Below are 15,188 nucleotides of genomic sequence, written 5' to 3'. Positions count from 1 at the left end.
GAACACATATCAGCAGAAACAGATTTAATGGTAATATAACACTGGTATCTTGCATAAGGCATCCTGTAAATGTATGGATTTCTTCCATTACAAATCATGGAATGCCATCCTGTTTATATATGTGTTTACTGTAAATTATGTTCATGTATTATGTCATATTTGTTAACTGTGGCTCCATCATGTTGTAAGTAATAGAATACTGTGTAGTTATTCTGCACAAACCCTGGGCCTGAAAAACTGTTGTAAGCACACGTGGTTTGCCATAAACCCTGGGCCTAAAAGACAGTTGGGCCACACCCAGGACCACAATCAGCAATCCCTGGGCCTTGAAGACAGTTGCAAGCCACACCCGAATTGCCACAAACCCTGGCCCTGAAAGATAGTTGGGCCCCACCCAGGACCACACCCAGCACCTGCTTAGGAGCCTATTTAAACCACTCCCCTTCACTATTCAGGGCTTGGCCTCGATGCTTCAACACACTTACCTGGCTCCAGCTTTTCCGATCGGCATTTCCTGCTTGACAGGCTTGCATCAGCAATTTCCTGGCTTCCCAGTTCCTGCCTGAGTCTCTGGTCCGACTTCTTCTTTCGTGTCGTGTTCCCTAAAAAAGAAGCACATAGAGAAAACATGCTTTAAGGTATTTTTTGGAAGACTATCCCACGGTGAGTCTGCTTACATTAGAACTTTGAATGTTTGCTTTAGAACTTGGAACATTGCTCTTTGAACAGAGCATATTATTAGAAATATATTTCTTGGACAGAAGGCACACACTTCATCTTGAGAGTTACAGCGAGTTTTACCGTACTACCCAGAAACTATTGACATTTATAAAACAAAGACTGAAATAGATGGTGTGCCTTTTTAAAAGTGTGAAAATAGTTATCGCAAAGCGAAGTTAACCTTAAGAATCACAACAGCACAGATGTGGTTTTGACTACTATTATTTTGTATACAGTATTTTGTTCCTTTATGGCAGAAGAATGTTTTTGCAGCATTTGTCTTCTGTGGACTAAGGTCATCTGATCCTAAGCTGGGCACATAAGGGTTCGGGTACCTATGCTGATGAACATAACTAAATGCTATCATGATTGTTAAACTTATTTGAAAGTATGTAAATGATTGTATTGTTTAATGCAGATTGCATAAATCGACAAGTAGATTGTTAGATCAACCCAAAATTCTGTTGAAACCTACGTAGTCTGTAGGTAAGAATTATTGGAGACATTTGGTTACAAGTTTATGATAACTGTAAGATACTGCCTCACAGATATACACATTGTTTATCTTCTGTGTTTTGTACTTAGGAGTCTAGTAGAAAACTCAAGCCACTATCCAGTTACATTCCTGTTTATTGTATCCTGTGAATACCCCTAAAAGAAGACCACTGGAATCTTCTTGTTTCTCATCTCTTGTCATCCCAACCCCTTTTTCCCCCTGAAACTACTGGATTGATCCTAAGTTATATATTGGTATCACGTTGCTAGTTTCTAGAGGGATTGAGGACCTGTCCTCTCACCATTCACATCGTCATCAAGGTGAAACAATCTGGAGCACAGGTGAGTGCCCCATAACAGAAGGCCAAGCCCACCAATTGGTTCATCTTTATAAATATTCAGTATGGAAGTCCCAGATCAAACAGTGCAGATAGCAGGCATCATTAGAAAATTACAAGAAGAAATGCAGCAAATAAAACAGGAAAATCATACACTGAGAGAGGAATTATTAAAGAGTAGAGCAAGCTTCACACAAGGTAAAGAACCAGAAGAGACCAATCCTCACCCATTCATAGCGCCTATTATATTTGGTCACGCTCTGGTAGCAGCAGCAGGTTTTAGTCCTCAATGTCCCGATCAAAATGTCCAGGTAACAGTGGTTACATCAAGTCCAGTTCCTCTGGCTAACCCTGAGCGTTTTTAGGTGATACTTCCCGGTTTGCTTCATGCAAGAGTCAGTGTCAGTCGCATTTCTTATGTAAGCCACAGGTTTTCCCATCTGATACTGAGAAAATAGCATTTAATATTTCTTACCTAGGTGGTGTAGCCGCAAATTGGACAATACCCTTAAAAGAAAATGATGATCCCCTTTTACACATCTGCATTTGTTTTAAAAATGCCATGTCCCGTCTCTTTGCATGTCATAGCTGCACGTTCAAGCTAGTGACATCGAACTTTTAAATCTGAGACAGGGTTCTTAGGACCTCATTACTTACATGACCACCTTTAATGGCCTCTTATCTGAAACTCATTGGCCCGAAGAGAAATGTATTTCTCTTTTTTATAGAGGTTTAAGAGAGGATCTAAAAGATTCTTTAGCCCATATTGTAAACTTACCTGATGATTACTCTGAATTCTTGGATTTGGTGGTAAAGCTAGATCACAGACTTGGAGAAAGAAAACGCGACAAGCCCCGATTTGAAACTGAACTCATTTCAATCAAGCATGAGAAAAAAGATGTTGGCGACAAAACAGAGCACATGCAAATAGGAGGACTTAAAGGCCCAGTGACTGCAGAAGAGAAAGATAGACGAAGAAAAGGAAATATTTGACTTTATTGTGGCAAAGCAGGGAACTTTACTCGAGAGCACACAATAAAGCCCTAAAAGAAAAAAGTTTACTTCCAAATTCTATTGAGTCAGAAAACTAAATGTCTCAAAGGATGTAGAGATCGCTCCTTTGGGAAGTGATGACATCAAGATCTCTCAATATGCTACAAACACCATTAATCGTGTCCCTTGCCATATGACTGTATGACTTACTGTTATTATTTCTGACCCACAAAGGTATAGTTTGTCTGTTTTAATTGACTCTGGTGCCACAGGGAACTTTTGTGACATAGCCCTGGCCAAACAAAATGGCATCCAATCCATTCCAAAAGCAGAACTAGAGCATGTAAGGACAGTTGACGGCTCTGCCTTGTCCTCTGGTTTGATTTGTTTCCATACCCCGCCTTTGATACTTGTAGGAGAAAATGGTCATAATAAACGAACAAACCACGTTTGACCTTATTGACACCCCTACATTTGGAGTCATTCTAGGAATTCCTTGGTTAGAATTGCACAATCTAAAGATTGATTGGGTCCAAAGGGCTGTTACTTTAGATTCTGCTTTCTGTAGAACACATTGTTATAAAGAGACACAAGAACCCATCCATCCATTATATTGTGCTTCCAATCAGGAACAAATTACTACTCTACCAGAACAGAATAGAGACTTCTCTGCAGTATTCAACCAAGTTCAGGCCATGCAATTGCCACATCACAGGGTGTATGATTGCAGAATAGATCTAGTGCCAGGGGAAGTTTTGCCTTGTAGTCAGATATGCGCGCTGACAGACCCTGAGACACATCTTAAAAAATATTTAGACAAATTGTTGCAACTAGGTTTTATTAGACACTCCACATCACCTGTCTCATCACCACTCTTTTTCATGGCAAAAAAATCTGGAGATCTCCGTTCATGTATCGATTACCATGCAGTAATTAAGGTTACAATAAAAAATCGTTATCCTTTGCCACTAATCCCTGTATTGTTAAACCAAGTTAAGGGGTCCACCATTTATACTAAATTGGACTAGTGAGGGTGTAATAAAAGAGCCACTATTTTGATTTTGGCACCCTATTATGACCCTCAACCACCACCATTTTAACTGACTTTAATGTGTTATTTTATCCTAACCTTAATGTAGGACGGTCCTGCATATGCCTGCTTCTCTTCTGTCCTATAATCTTGCTGTCTTTCAATGGGAGCTGTTACGGAGTGGAACAGTCTTGCCAAGAGCAGAGCGTGTGGAATGTGCATTTGAAGGCGTGCAGTTGTGCAGGAATGGGTATTGTATTGTGTTGTGTATTGGTGAGAATTATGAGTTCTTAATATTGGTCTATAACATGGTTTAATGTCATTCTGTTTTCTGACTTTACATTGCTTTAGGGCAGTGCTTACTATTTATTAACTTTGACATGCTTTCATGTCATCTTGCTTTTCAATTCAATCTTGCTTTGGGCCTTTCTGTGTGCATGGCCTAACTAACTACATTTTCATGACTAAAGCTATTTTCTGTGATTGCCCGTAGCTGCAAAGTGGGGAGGGCATGTTCTACTCTTCCTCTTGTTTTTCGCACTTTACTGACTATAGAAAACCGGTTCCTATCAGAGGAATGTACATGGTCCGTCTCAAAGCCATAGGAAAGGCCAGATCAACCGATGCCCTGGCCTTGGAGCAGACTGGTACAGGCTCTCATGAGAACGAGGGGGCGAGGCTTGCTAGAAGCTTCGTTATGTTCGGATTTGTATTAAAAAGGGGAGCCTCTACTGGTCTGGTGGGAGTTTGGATTCCGAGCGAGGCCAGACGTGTCTATCTCAGATTGAACCCTGATTGCTGAACTCTGATCCCTGGCTGTGTGCCGACTTCCCCTGGCCAGAAGTGGGCAGTGTATGCATCAGGTGATGTATTGAGTTTTGTGGTTTTTGCCATTGTGATGTGAGCCAGTGACTGTGATCATTTGAGGTGTTTTCTTTGTGGTGTGGGAGGTGCACATCCAGAGTGATCCGCTACTCTGTTTATATATATATCTTTCTGATCTCTTGCAGGACGTACAGTGTATCCTACCTTATATTACCTTATATTACTATCAGTGTTATTGTTTGTTCAGTTATTGATTCATGCCTTTAGATTATACGTTTGCTACATATATTTGAATCTTATGCATTTGGTATGCATTTGGTATCTGAAATAGCCTTTATTTAGAGAGTATTATGTAATAAACCCCAAGCCTTATTCTGTAAGTGATAGAGTCTTTGCATTTTGTTAAAAAAAAACCTTTTCAAAAGATGCTGTTTGTTTTGTGTTGAAGTCTTGCTGTGCCAGGGGTGGTAAGACATGCTCAAACGTGTATATTATTCAAAGGTGCAGTGGTATATTTTCCTACCAGGTGAGAGTGCAGAGATTGGGTGTGGCTTCTTGGTGAGAAGTCACATTCAAAACATTTTTGGCGTAGTCAGTTGCAGGATGTGAGCGTTGATTTAAAGGGAGAAGAGATATGTTTTCTAGAAATTAAAAGCGGACTCTCAGATACCAATTGATATATGTATATATTTGGATGGAAAGTAGCCCATATGGTGTGCTAGCCCGTGAGGGAGCTAATTGTGCTGGGTTGAGTGAGAATTGGAGTGTGTGTTTAAGTGAGTTTTGTAAAAAGTGCCACGTTAGGCAGAAAGGGCTGGATCTCTTTCAGGTGTTTATTAAGAAATGTATACAAAATATGTTCAGCTGCAGTGTGAATTTGAGACATGAGAGACATGGTTTGTTGGGTTGGAGCCAAAAAATACCTCTGCAATGTTAACCTGTCAGAATAAATTATTGCAAAGATGAATGTGAAACCGACCAGACTGTGGTAGAAAAAGGATATGGTTTGTATCATGCAAAATAAGTATAGGAAAAGCAGAGGAAGGGTTTAATAGGAGAACAGAGTGTTTAAAGGTTGGAATTGACTGGAACCTTGAAATGTGGGATGTTCTTTTTTTGACAACTTTGGAAACAGCGCTTGAAATTGTTTTGTCTCTTTGAGAACATGATAAAATAAAAGGAGCATTTGCAATTGCTTTCCCAGGCAAACTAATGAATTTGGTCCTTCTCTGAAAATGCCTGGAATGAGTTTCGTATTGCCCTGGTTGTTCCTAATTTGTAAAATGTAACAAATATAAAAATATGGTTTCAGTAGAAGTATTAGAATGTTTCCAATTTTTGACATAGGAAGTGAATTAACATGAGAGAAATGACAGGAAAGAAATGTGCATTTAAATCAAAGGCAGTTCTATGACTGTTCAGGCCAGTGTGAATTTGTGCTGCATAGACACACATTTAAATGTGCACTAGGACAAGTGAAATACAGACTCATGGTCTGACAGGGGGCTTTATAGCTTTGAGATAAAAACAGAAGAAAGACAGTTGTGTATTAGTGTTAAATAAAATGTTTAGCTTGTGAATTCTGTTTAGTTCTGACAAGAGGTGAAAGAGTTGAGAATAAAATATGAAGCTGTTTTCCGTCTCAGACATGAAATGCGTCCTGGGAGTGAATGGCATGTAAAAATCTGGTGAAGGAGGAGAAATGAAATGCACAGTCAGTGATGGTGAAGTGCTTGCGTCTTTAAGATAGATGTATGAGAGGCTAGCAGTGAGATCACCCAGCAGCGCTGAGAAGAGGTCAGGCTTTCTGTGAATACTGAGGAGGAATTCCTACAGGAGGGGTCATCCCAGCTCCTCGCCCCAGCAGACAAGAGACAGCTTCTTTGAGATAGATATTTGGGAGGCTTGCAAAGGCGCAGGTTTCCTCCCCCCCCCCCCCCATGGGGAGAGTGTCAGAGCAGATGGGAGCAGACAAAAGTTGGCAGGCACGCATGGCACTTCGGCCTTCGAGGAGACAAGGTGGGGGCTAGAGGCAGCAGAGGAAGAAGGCTCTGCTTGGTATTTTTGGCAAGGGAGCCAGCAGGAGTAAGGAAGGGCAGCACTTAAGGGGGATTGAGAGTCAGCACATAGAGAGCACCTGCTGACAGTTTGAAAGAATGAAGTGGGAGAGAGGATAAACAGAGAGTGAGTTTGAGGGCGTTATTTCAAGAGCAGAACAAGTTGGAAGGAAAGGTGTCCTTTTGCCATCCTCGTAACAGATTTGAACATTAGATGAAGAGATGTATTTTTAAAGCAATTTGAAAACAAGTTCGTTTTTTTTTTAAGAGAGAATTAAACATGTAACCAAGCCATTTGTTTTGACTAGCTACGATGAGTCAGATGTGAAGAAATTTAAGTTTAGAAAACCCTAGGAAAATGAACAGACCAGTTTTTTTGTTTAGATGTAATGACCACTGTTCGTAGGTATAAATTAGACATGATAACGAATAATAAATTCTGTTTTACAGAAAGGAATGTTATTATTGTAAATGAATGTAACTCTGCACAAGCAGTTTGTGTAGCATGCTTTTAAAATAAGGTCGATATAGAAATGTGATAGTGTATTTTGTGTGCCAGTTCAAGAGAAATGTGTTCTTTAGAGTTTTTGTAATGAACAGGGAAAGGATTTTTTTTTTTTTGTAAAAAAAGGTTACAGATTCTTTTATGTGTTATTGCGCATTGACAGATACTGGACAGAGGGCAATAAAATAAAATACTATTTGATTTTGATTTGAACAGCACAGATGTGGTTTTGACTACTATTATTTTGTATGCAATATTTTGTTCCTTTATGGCAGAAGAATGTTTTTGCAGCATTTGAACTTCTGTGGACTAAGGGCATCTGATCCTAAGCTGGCCATATAAGGATTCAGGTACCTTTGCTGATGAACATAACTAAATGCTATCATGGTTGTTAAACTTATTTGAAACTAGGTTAATGATTGTATTGTTTATTGCAGATTGCATAAATCGACAAGTAGATTGTTAGGTCAACCCAAAATTCTGTTGAAACCTACGTAGTCTGTAGGTAAGAGTTATTGGAGACTTTTGGTCACAAGTTTATGATAACTGTAAGAAGATACTGCCTCACAGATATACACATTGTTTATCTTCTGTGTTTTGTACTTAGGAGTCCAGTAGAAAACTCAAGCCACTATCCAGTTACATTCCTGATTATTGTATCCTGAGAATACTCAAGCCCACAGAAGCCCTGTTCCCCCTAAAAGAAGAGCGCTGGAATCTTCTTGTTTCTCTTCTCTTGTCATCCCAACCTCTTTTCCCCCTGAGACTACTGGATTGATCCTAAATTATATCTTGGTATATGCTAGTGTCTAGGGAGATTGGGGACCTGTCGTCTCACCGTTCACATCGTCATCAAGGTGAAACAATCTGGAGCACAGGTGAGTGCCTCGTAACAACTTCCACTCACTCTTAGTCTTGGAAAGTGAGAAGAAAACATGTTTGTCAGATTAATATGGATTATAGTTCCCAGAATTTTATAAAGAATGTATGTTTCTAGCAGACTATGTGAAATAATTGGAAGGATGGTAGGTAGCAGAGGTGGCACTTGTTCACAAAAAACTTGTGTGGTGTGCAGAAATGGCTCCTCCACTTTTCAGCAGTGCAAAAAAGGAAAAATAAAATGATGATAACACAATGTTATTATCATTTTATTTTTCTGCGCTGAAGCCAGTTTTGGGGCAGTGTGGGGTTTGGCTGTTGTCACAGCCAGCAGCAAGAGAAGGGGTTGGTGTGCATGACGGTTTGGCGAGCCGTCTTGGGCCGGCCAAACAGTCATGCGTATTTAGCATGTTCTTCACTCTGCTGTATTGCACTGCTTGGGTGGTGAAAATGCACAGACTCCCACTCCCTGTCTGAGCATCGAACCAGACCGCTCAGACCAATCACGATGCTGCTGTCATGCTGATGGCAGAAGCGTTGAGATTAGCTTTGGGGAGACTGTGTGCTTCCTGCTTCCCGGAAGAGAAGTGGAGGAGAGATGACAGTCATGCAGAGGTAAGTGACATTTTCTTTTTTTTCAACTGCTCCGCCACCCCGTTCCATACTAGCCACCACTGGTAGTGTGTGGTGTCTTCTGCATTGGCCACATTTTGGCGGTAGTGCAATCAGACGTAAAACATCACCACTCCTTCAGCAATTTGCTGTGGTCACTATCAACAGCTATCATCTGCAATCAACTATTTCAGTTTGCCGACACATCCTGTTTGTTCCTGGTGCCCCTTAAGCACCTTCTTTACTTGTTTGACAGTAGACCTCCTTGAACATGAGTGTCTGGAAAATGGATGCAAGGTGAAGAAGCTGCTTCATGGAAAAATGGCCAGAGATGAGAAACACCTTCTCCCTGGTAAGTCAAGTGTGCCATCATGCATGAGACTGCTTCTCTGATCCATTGTTGCTGGGATTTATGTACCCTTGATGTTTGACCGTGAATCCAGGCACTTGATAAAACAGAGGCCAGTTATTTAACAAAGGGCCCTCATAAAGTCATAGCAAGATAAGTTATTATGATTGATGTTATTGGACTTGGCCCTCTCTATAGGGGCACCCCAAACTTTTTGCCCTCACTCCCCCCATTTTCTGACCTCATTTCTGTTGGGTTTTAGGACTCTGTGCACTTCACCATTGTGAACCGGCGCTAACGTGCTTGTCCTCTCTCCTATAAATATGGTCAAATTGGCTTGTTCATTTAATTTACTTATAAGTCACTAGTAAAGTGGTACTACATGTACCCATGGCCTGTAAATTAAATGCTACTAGTGTGATGTAAGGACTATGTCTTCCTGCGCATCAACATGTCTGCCTTTGATGCAGATGCCGTCTGTAGCTATCTTTCCAAGAACTGTGAAAGTGTGAGTTCATTCAGAAATAGACTTCATCAAATCCTCAGTGCGACATCAGTCTGGGACAGGTGCCTTTTTCAAGGTCATATAACAGCCATTACGTAAATAATGTAGTCTTTACTAACGTATTTGTTCCGTATTAGTACATCCATTGATGTATATGATTATTTAAAAACATTCCTAAGGTGACTTTGGAAGTTCCATCTTAGAGAAGATAAAATATACAAGAACTACCACTTGACCACCAAGTTAGGAGTGAAAATTCACTTAGGTCAAAGATCACAGATGAGCACAGCACCAAATTCAATCTCAACAGAAAGAGCTTCTAGCAAGACCCCCCCACGGCTCTGTGAAGCATTCCATTCTGCCTTTATATACTGTTGCCAGGATTGTGTTCTCACTGAGACACAATCTCCTAGCTCTTGCCCCTGTGCTCGATATAGGTTATATACTATTCCAAACAGACATTGAACCATGTAGTCTAGGTGTGCATACCACTTTTGAAACTCAGCCTTATTATTTATTCATCTGCTAGAACTAGTATAGCGTTTACAGATATTACAGTGAGGGTTTAACCCGTTTGTTGCTTCGAACGTTCTGCGCCAGTGCTAAACGTTCGAAGAAACGGGTACGGCCGCGTCAGCCAACGCACGTGCGCAGCACTGGCAAGGTAGTGCTCGCGACGACCGTTGGCCGACGGCAGCACTAAAGGGGTTAAGGGCTATAAATTATGCTGTTAAGATTTGCCCCAGTTTTCACTATTATGGAAAAGCTTTGTTGCTTTTTATTATCTTCTGTAATGTTACCAATATTATGTGCAGTAGATCCCACAATTTTGAAATCACTATTTTTAAATAATTATGTTGAAATACATATTCCTTTTGTAGTGATCCTGAGAGTGTAAATCATTAATGAATGATCATTTGAATTACTGCTTCTCCCTGTTACTAACCAAAAAGCATTGCCACCTTCTCATTTATTTACTGGGTGGGGCTCTGCTAGGCTACAACGACCTGTTTTACTGTTTTTCACATTTAGGACTGGAGCATTAAACAAACTTCACATGTGTGACGTGTGAGTGTGAAAACACAGTGCTTCATTTATGAAAACTGGTGCATAGCTGCGACAAAACAGCAATATAACTGTTTTCACTGCGTCCTCCTTGTGACACGAAGGATGCACTGTATTTAGTGTATAGCGCTCCATGTCGCAAGCAAAGACAGATATGTCAGGATTCATGATGTATCTGTCGGCACAAAAGTCACTCATTGCTGGAGTTGTGTCGCAATATTGGACCTCAGACACCGCCACTTCGGTACATTTCTGAACCTGTGGATACTTTGCCAGGAAGAAGGACTGTTGAACTGCTGAAGGACTGCCATCCTGCTGCCCTGCTGGAGTACTATCTTTCTAACTTTATTTTAAAATCGTACCTTTGCCTCTTTTTACCTTGTGTTTTCTTGCCTGGCTCCCGCTCCCCTAGCCCCGGTCCGACACGGCTGAGTGCCGATTGATCGGAGGGCTGACGGGGTTGTCGGTCGCCATCTTGGGAGCCTTCTCCCAGGTCAGCGCTCTAGTCTCCTGCGCCTCTGACCTTCTTAAACCCCCCCTCATGTGCACGCGCAGCGGACGCGCCGGCGGCGCGCCAAAGGCAAGCCCGTCTGCGCCCGTCCGCGGCCGGCCGGGGCTATGGGGCACCTCACTATGCCCGCTTTCTTTCCTACTCTGCTGCACAACTATGCTCTTATCAGGCTTCCTGGCCACTCCAGCCAGCCTCTCTTACACGGGTCATTGAACTTGGCTTGGCTCGAAGTAGGCCCTCATGTACTCTTCCTGCCTCCCTGCCTTCTCTCTCCCCCTTCTCCCCTGACCCTCCCCAACCTCCTCCCTCCTCCAACCCTACACCTACTATTTCGGCTTTCCTTTTGAACACCAGGTCGGCGGTCAAGCATCAGCTTGAATTGTTTAATTTCTTGGATGCCTATAAACCAGATCTCTTGTTCCTGACGGAAACATGGTTACGCACGGACTCGTTACCTAACGTACTACAGCTCTTCCTCCCCCCTACTTCGTCCTCCGCGCTGATCGGCCAGGGGGGAAGATGGGGGGCGTGGTCACCCTGATTGTCCGAGCCGGTTTCTACTTTCAGGTGCTCCCTTCCCCTCCTATATCAGCGGTCGACTACCTAGTTGTGCGTTCCGCTTCCTTTCAGATCCCTATCACGTGTGTGTTAATTTATCGCCCACACCCCAGCCCAGCCCATGTTTTATCCCTGCCATCCAGGACCTACTTGCCACACTGGTAGTCAACAATGCATCTGTTCTGGTTCTAGGGGACTTTAACTTTTGGCCCAATGACCCTGCGGAAGACGCCATGTCTAGAGACTTTACCCAGCTCCTTCTCAGCCTCAATTTTGTTTCGCAGGTTCACATCCCCACTCACTCCCGAGGCCACATAATGGACCAAATTTGGACCCTCAATATCCCAGTCACTGCCCCTACTGTTGCACCCTGTGCATGGTCCGACCATTTTCTGATCTCCTTCTTCCTGGACCTCAGTCTTGTAAAAAAAACCTCTTTCCCCAAAAACACCTGGGCCAGGAACTGGAGCAGAGTAGATATCCCTTCCCACTGCGTTTCCTTGTCAGCCGCCCGTCCTGACTTAGCTGGTCTCACTTTATCATCTCAAATAGCCACCCTTGACAGCTGGCTCTCGAGGGCCTGTGACCAAGTGGCCCCCATGAAGCGCGTCACACGGGCCTATGATGCCAACAAGTTGTTTCCCCCTGGCCTTAAAGCAAAAAAACTTGAAGTGCGCCAAGCAGAGCGAGCCTGGAGGCTTGCCTACTGTCCCACTCTCAAACTTCGTTATATTTCCACCCTTAATGAATATAAAAGAGATATCCTCCTCGCCAAGACTGGATACTTCTCGGGGAGGATTCTCGCAGCCGAGAGTCAGCCAAGAGAAATCTTCGCTACAGTCCACGAGCTGGCTTCCTCCGATAGGACATCTTCTAAAACCCCCCCCTCCCAGCTTCTCTGCGACTCCCTCAATGGTTTTTTCATTGATAAAATCGCACTTATTAAGGCCAACATACCCCCCTTCCCCTACCTTTTGTGATCCCAGCCGTCACCAAACATGTAAAGTGTGACCCACATACCACCGCTGACTAAAGAAACCCTTTTCCCTCTGCTAGCCCGCGTCAAGTCAGGATCCCCCGCCGACCCTTGCCCCGCTTACGTTTTACGTAAGATCTTCTCAGACTGCTATCTGCCCCCCCTCACCCTTTTGAATGACTCCCTTAGACTGGGCACCGTCCCCGCCCCCTATAAAGCGGCTACCATTATTCCCATCCTAAAAAAGCCTGGTGCCGATCCCTCTTCCCCTTCAAACTATCGTCCTATTCCCTCCTTCCCTTCCTGGGCAAGGTCCTTGAGTCTTACGTCACCAAGGTGCTTAGTTCCTTTGTGGACGACGGTGGCTACCTCGCACCGTGCCAGGCGGGTTTCCGCCCCCGGCATTCCACCGAGAAGGTGGTCATTTCTGTCATAGATGTACTCAGGGAGGGGCTGGATTCCAACACTCCTCAGGCCCTCATTCTTTTAGACCTGTCCGCCGCCTTTGACACGGTTGATCATTCTATTCTTCTCTCCCGTGTCAAGGCGGCGGGCATAGGGGGCCCGGTATTGGCCTGGCTTAACTCCTTTTTGAGTGATCGCACCCAGGCCGTCCACCTTGCCGATTTTTCTGTTTCTCCGTGCAAGGTGCAGTGCGGTGTTCCTCAAGGATCGTCCCTTTCCCCCTTATTGTTTAACCTGAACATCTTCCCCCTTATTTCTGCACTACAAGAGATGGAGGTCACGGTGTATAACTATGCCGATGACATCCAGCTCATTTTCAATCTTTTCCACTCCCCAGCTAGTGTTCACAATTTTCAATCTGTTTTGTTGTTCATCCGGGACTGGATGAACTGAAATCATCTTAAACAAAACCCGGATAAGACAGAGCCAGTTCTTACCGGCGGTAGTCGCAGTCCCTGGTCCTCCACTTTCTGGCCTCCCTCCCTGGGTCCCCCCCCGTCACCGTCGTCCTCTGTCAAAACACTTGGGATCACATTAAACCAACACCTTACAATGCACTCCCAGATTAGTTCCGCAGTTTCCTCCTGCTTTTTTACCCTCCGCACCATCCGGAAAATCTCCCGTTTTTTTTCTTTCCCTGCTTTAAAATTGATTCTAATGGCAATGGTTCTATCGCGGTTAGACTACGGGAATATCGTGTACAACGGTGTTCCCGCCTATGCCCTTCGACGCCTCCAGCTAGTGCAAAATCAGGCTGCCCGCCTGATTTATGGGCTACCCAAATTCCATCACACTACTCCCCTACTCAAATCACTGCACTGGGTACCCGTTAAAGAACGGGCTCTCTTTAAGCTGGGCTGCACGACTTTTCAGGCTCGGGCGGGGACTGCCCCCGCTTTCATTTCTTCGGCTATTAAGGCCTACTGTCCCAGCAGAGAGTTACACTCCTCTACCAAACTTCTTCTCTCTGTACCCTGCTTCAAGAAAAGCAGGTCGGGAGGCATGAAATTTTCTGTTCTCGCCCCCACCTTCTGGAACGCACTCCCGTCTCTTATCAGATCTGCTGCTTCTTATATGGACTTTCGAAGGGCCCTTAAAACGTTCCTTTTCCCGCAAGCTTTCCCATCTTAGTCCTTTGCACCCCTGCCCTTGGTTTTCAGCATCCCCCAGCGCCAAGAAACCGCTTGGTAGACGTGCGCTTTACAAATTCTTTTAAATTCAAATTCAAATTCTGCGCTGCTGCCTTACTGTGCTGACCTGCTGCTCTCTTTCCTGGGTGAGTAGGACTGGACCTGCATTTCTTTAACCCAGAGTTACCCCAGGGGCTAGTTGGCTGGCCTTTTGATCTGAAGCCTTCCGGGGCACAAAAGTCTTCCAACAATCTTGTACCTGCACCTAGACTCTGCCATCTGTGAGTCTACCCTACCAATAAGGCAATGCTAGTCCTGGACCCTTGGAAGTGGGCCTGAGGTGCAAGCCTCTGTAGACCCAGCACAACAGATGGCTGTATGACAAAACCACGTAATCCTAAACCGTGCATGCTTTAACCATGCGGTGTTTACAACAACCTAGTCTTTACCATGCATGCCTTTACAATTAATTTCGGTGTAAAGGCATGATTGGTAAATGTATATATGTGGTAAAGATTCCACCCCAGCCCCCGTCTTGAGCCCTAAAAATCGCCCTGCCTGCTTTGTTTCTATCTGCCCCAGCCCTATTAACAACCCTGACACCCTACCCTTAGCCCTTAAATCTGACACCCTAGCACAGAAATACCACCTCGACCATGGCACCCTTGCCCTGAGCCCTAAAAATTGGCACCAGTCCTCAAAATTGCCCCTTCTCCACTGCCCTCAGTCCTAAAACTCGGCCTCTTCTCTAAACACAACCTCAGACCCTGGCCCTGAGCCCTAACACCAGCCCCAGCCCCAACCCCTAAAACCTACCCCGATATTCCCCTGGCCCCAACCCAACTTACCATGCTGTGTACCGGTCCTTCCTGCAGTGATCTGTCCGGTTCCTCTTCCCACCCCTGCACTCAGACAGCTAGAACACCGACTGCCTTAACCACACATATGCGTGGTTAAGGCATATGTGTGGTAAAGGCAAGCCGTGTTCAACTTGCGGGTAAACAGCACACATGCTTAAAACCACGCTGTAAAGGTAGTTTCCCAAATGAACGCATCTGCCATGCTGCACGGCACAACCCCAAGAAGAACTGACGCATCACCACAACTGTGTGGATTGGAACCGCTGTAAAGACCCACAATGCATCGCAGCCTGTCATTGCATCAGATCCGCCACT

General features: G+C 44.1%; 1 protein-coding gene and 1 long non-coding RNA gene across 4 annotated transcripts in view; one reads left to right on the top strand and one right to left on the bottom strand.

Annotated features, from left to right (window-relative positions):
* The window catches only part of LOC144826646 (uncharacterized), a 382,563-nt gene that overhangs the window by 171,459 nt on the left and 195,916 nt on the right, over nucleotides 1–15,188 (top strand). For both annotated transcript variants that reach the window (XR_013609868.1, XR_013609869.1), the window contains exons 5-8: nucleotides 7,239–7,313; nucleotides 7,401–7,468; nucleotides 7,571–7,841; nucleotides 8,711–8,806. This is a non-coding gene — a long non-coding RNA (uncharacterized LOC144826646). The remainder of the gene's footprint in view (nucleotides 1–7,238; nucleotides 7,314–7,400; nucleotides 7,469–7,570; nucleotides 7,842–8,710; nucleotides 8,807–15,188) is intronic.
* LOC144826643 (uncharacterized) overlaps nucleotides 1–15,188 on the bottom strand; it is a 358,756-nt gene that overhangs the window by 200,485 nt on the left and 143,083 nt on the right. For both annotated transcript variants that reach the window (XM_078685188.1, XM_078685189.1), the window contains exon 3: nucleotides 486–602. In XM_078685188.1, the coding sequence (XP_078541314.1) occupies nucleotides 486–602 (117 nt within the window). The remainder of the gene's footprint in view (nucleotides 1–485; nucleotides 603–15,188) is intronic.

Source organism: Lissotriton helveticus, chromosome 3_2, assembly GCF_964261635.1.
Source record: "Lissotriton helveticus chromosome 3_2, aLisHel1.1, whole genome shotgun sequence".
Taxonomy (NCBI): domain Eukaryota; kingdom Metazoa; phylum Chordata; class Amphibia; order Caudata; family Salamandridae; genus Lissotriton; species Lissotriton helveticus.
Note: the sequence above shows the minus strand (reverse complement) of the source record. Positions and strands in the feature narration are given on the sequence as shown.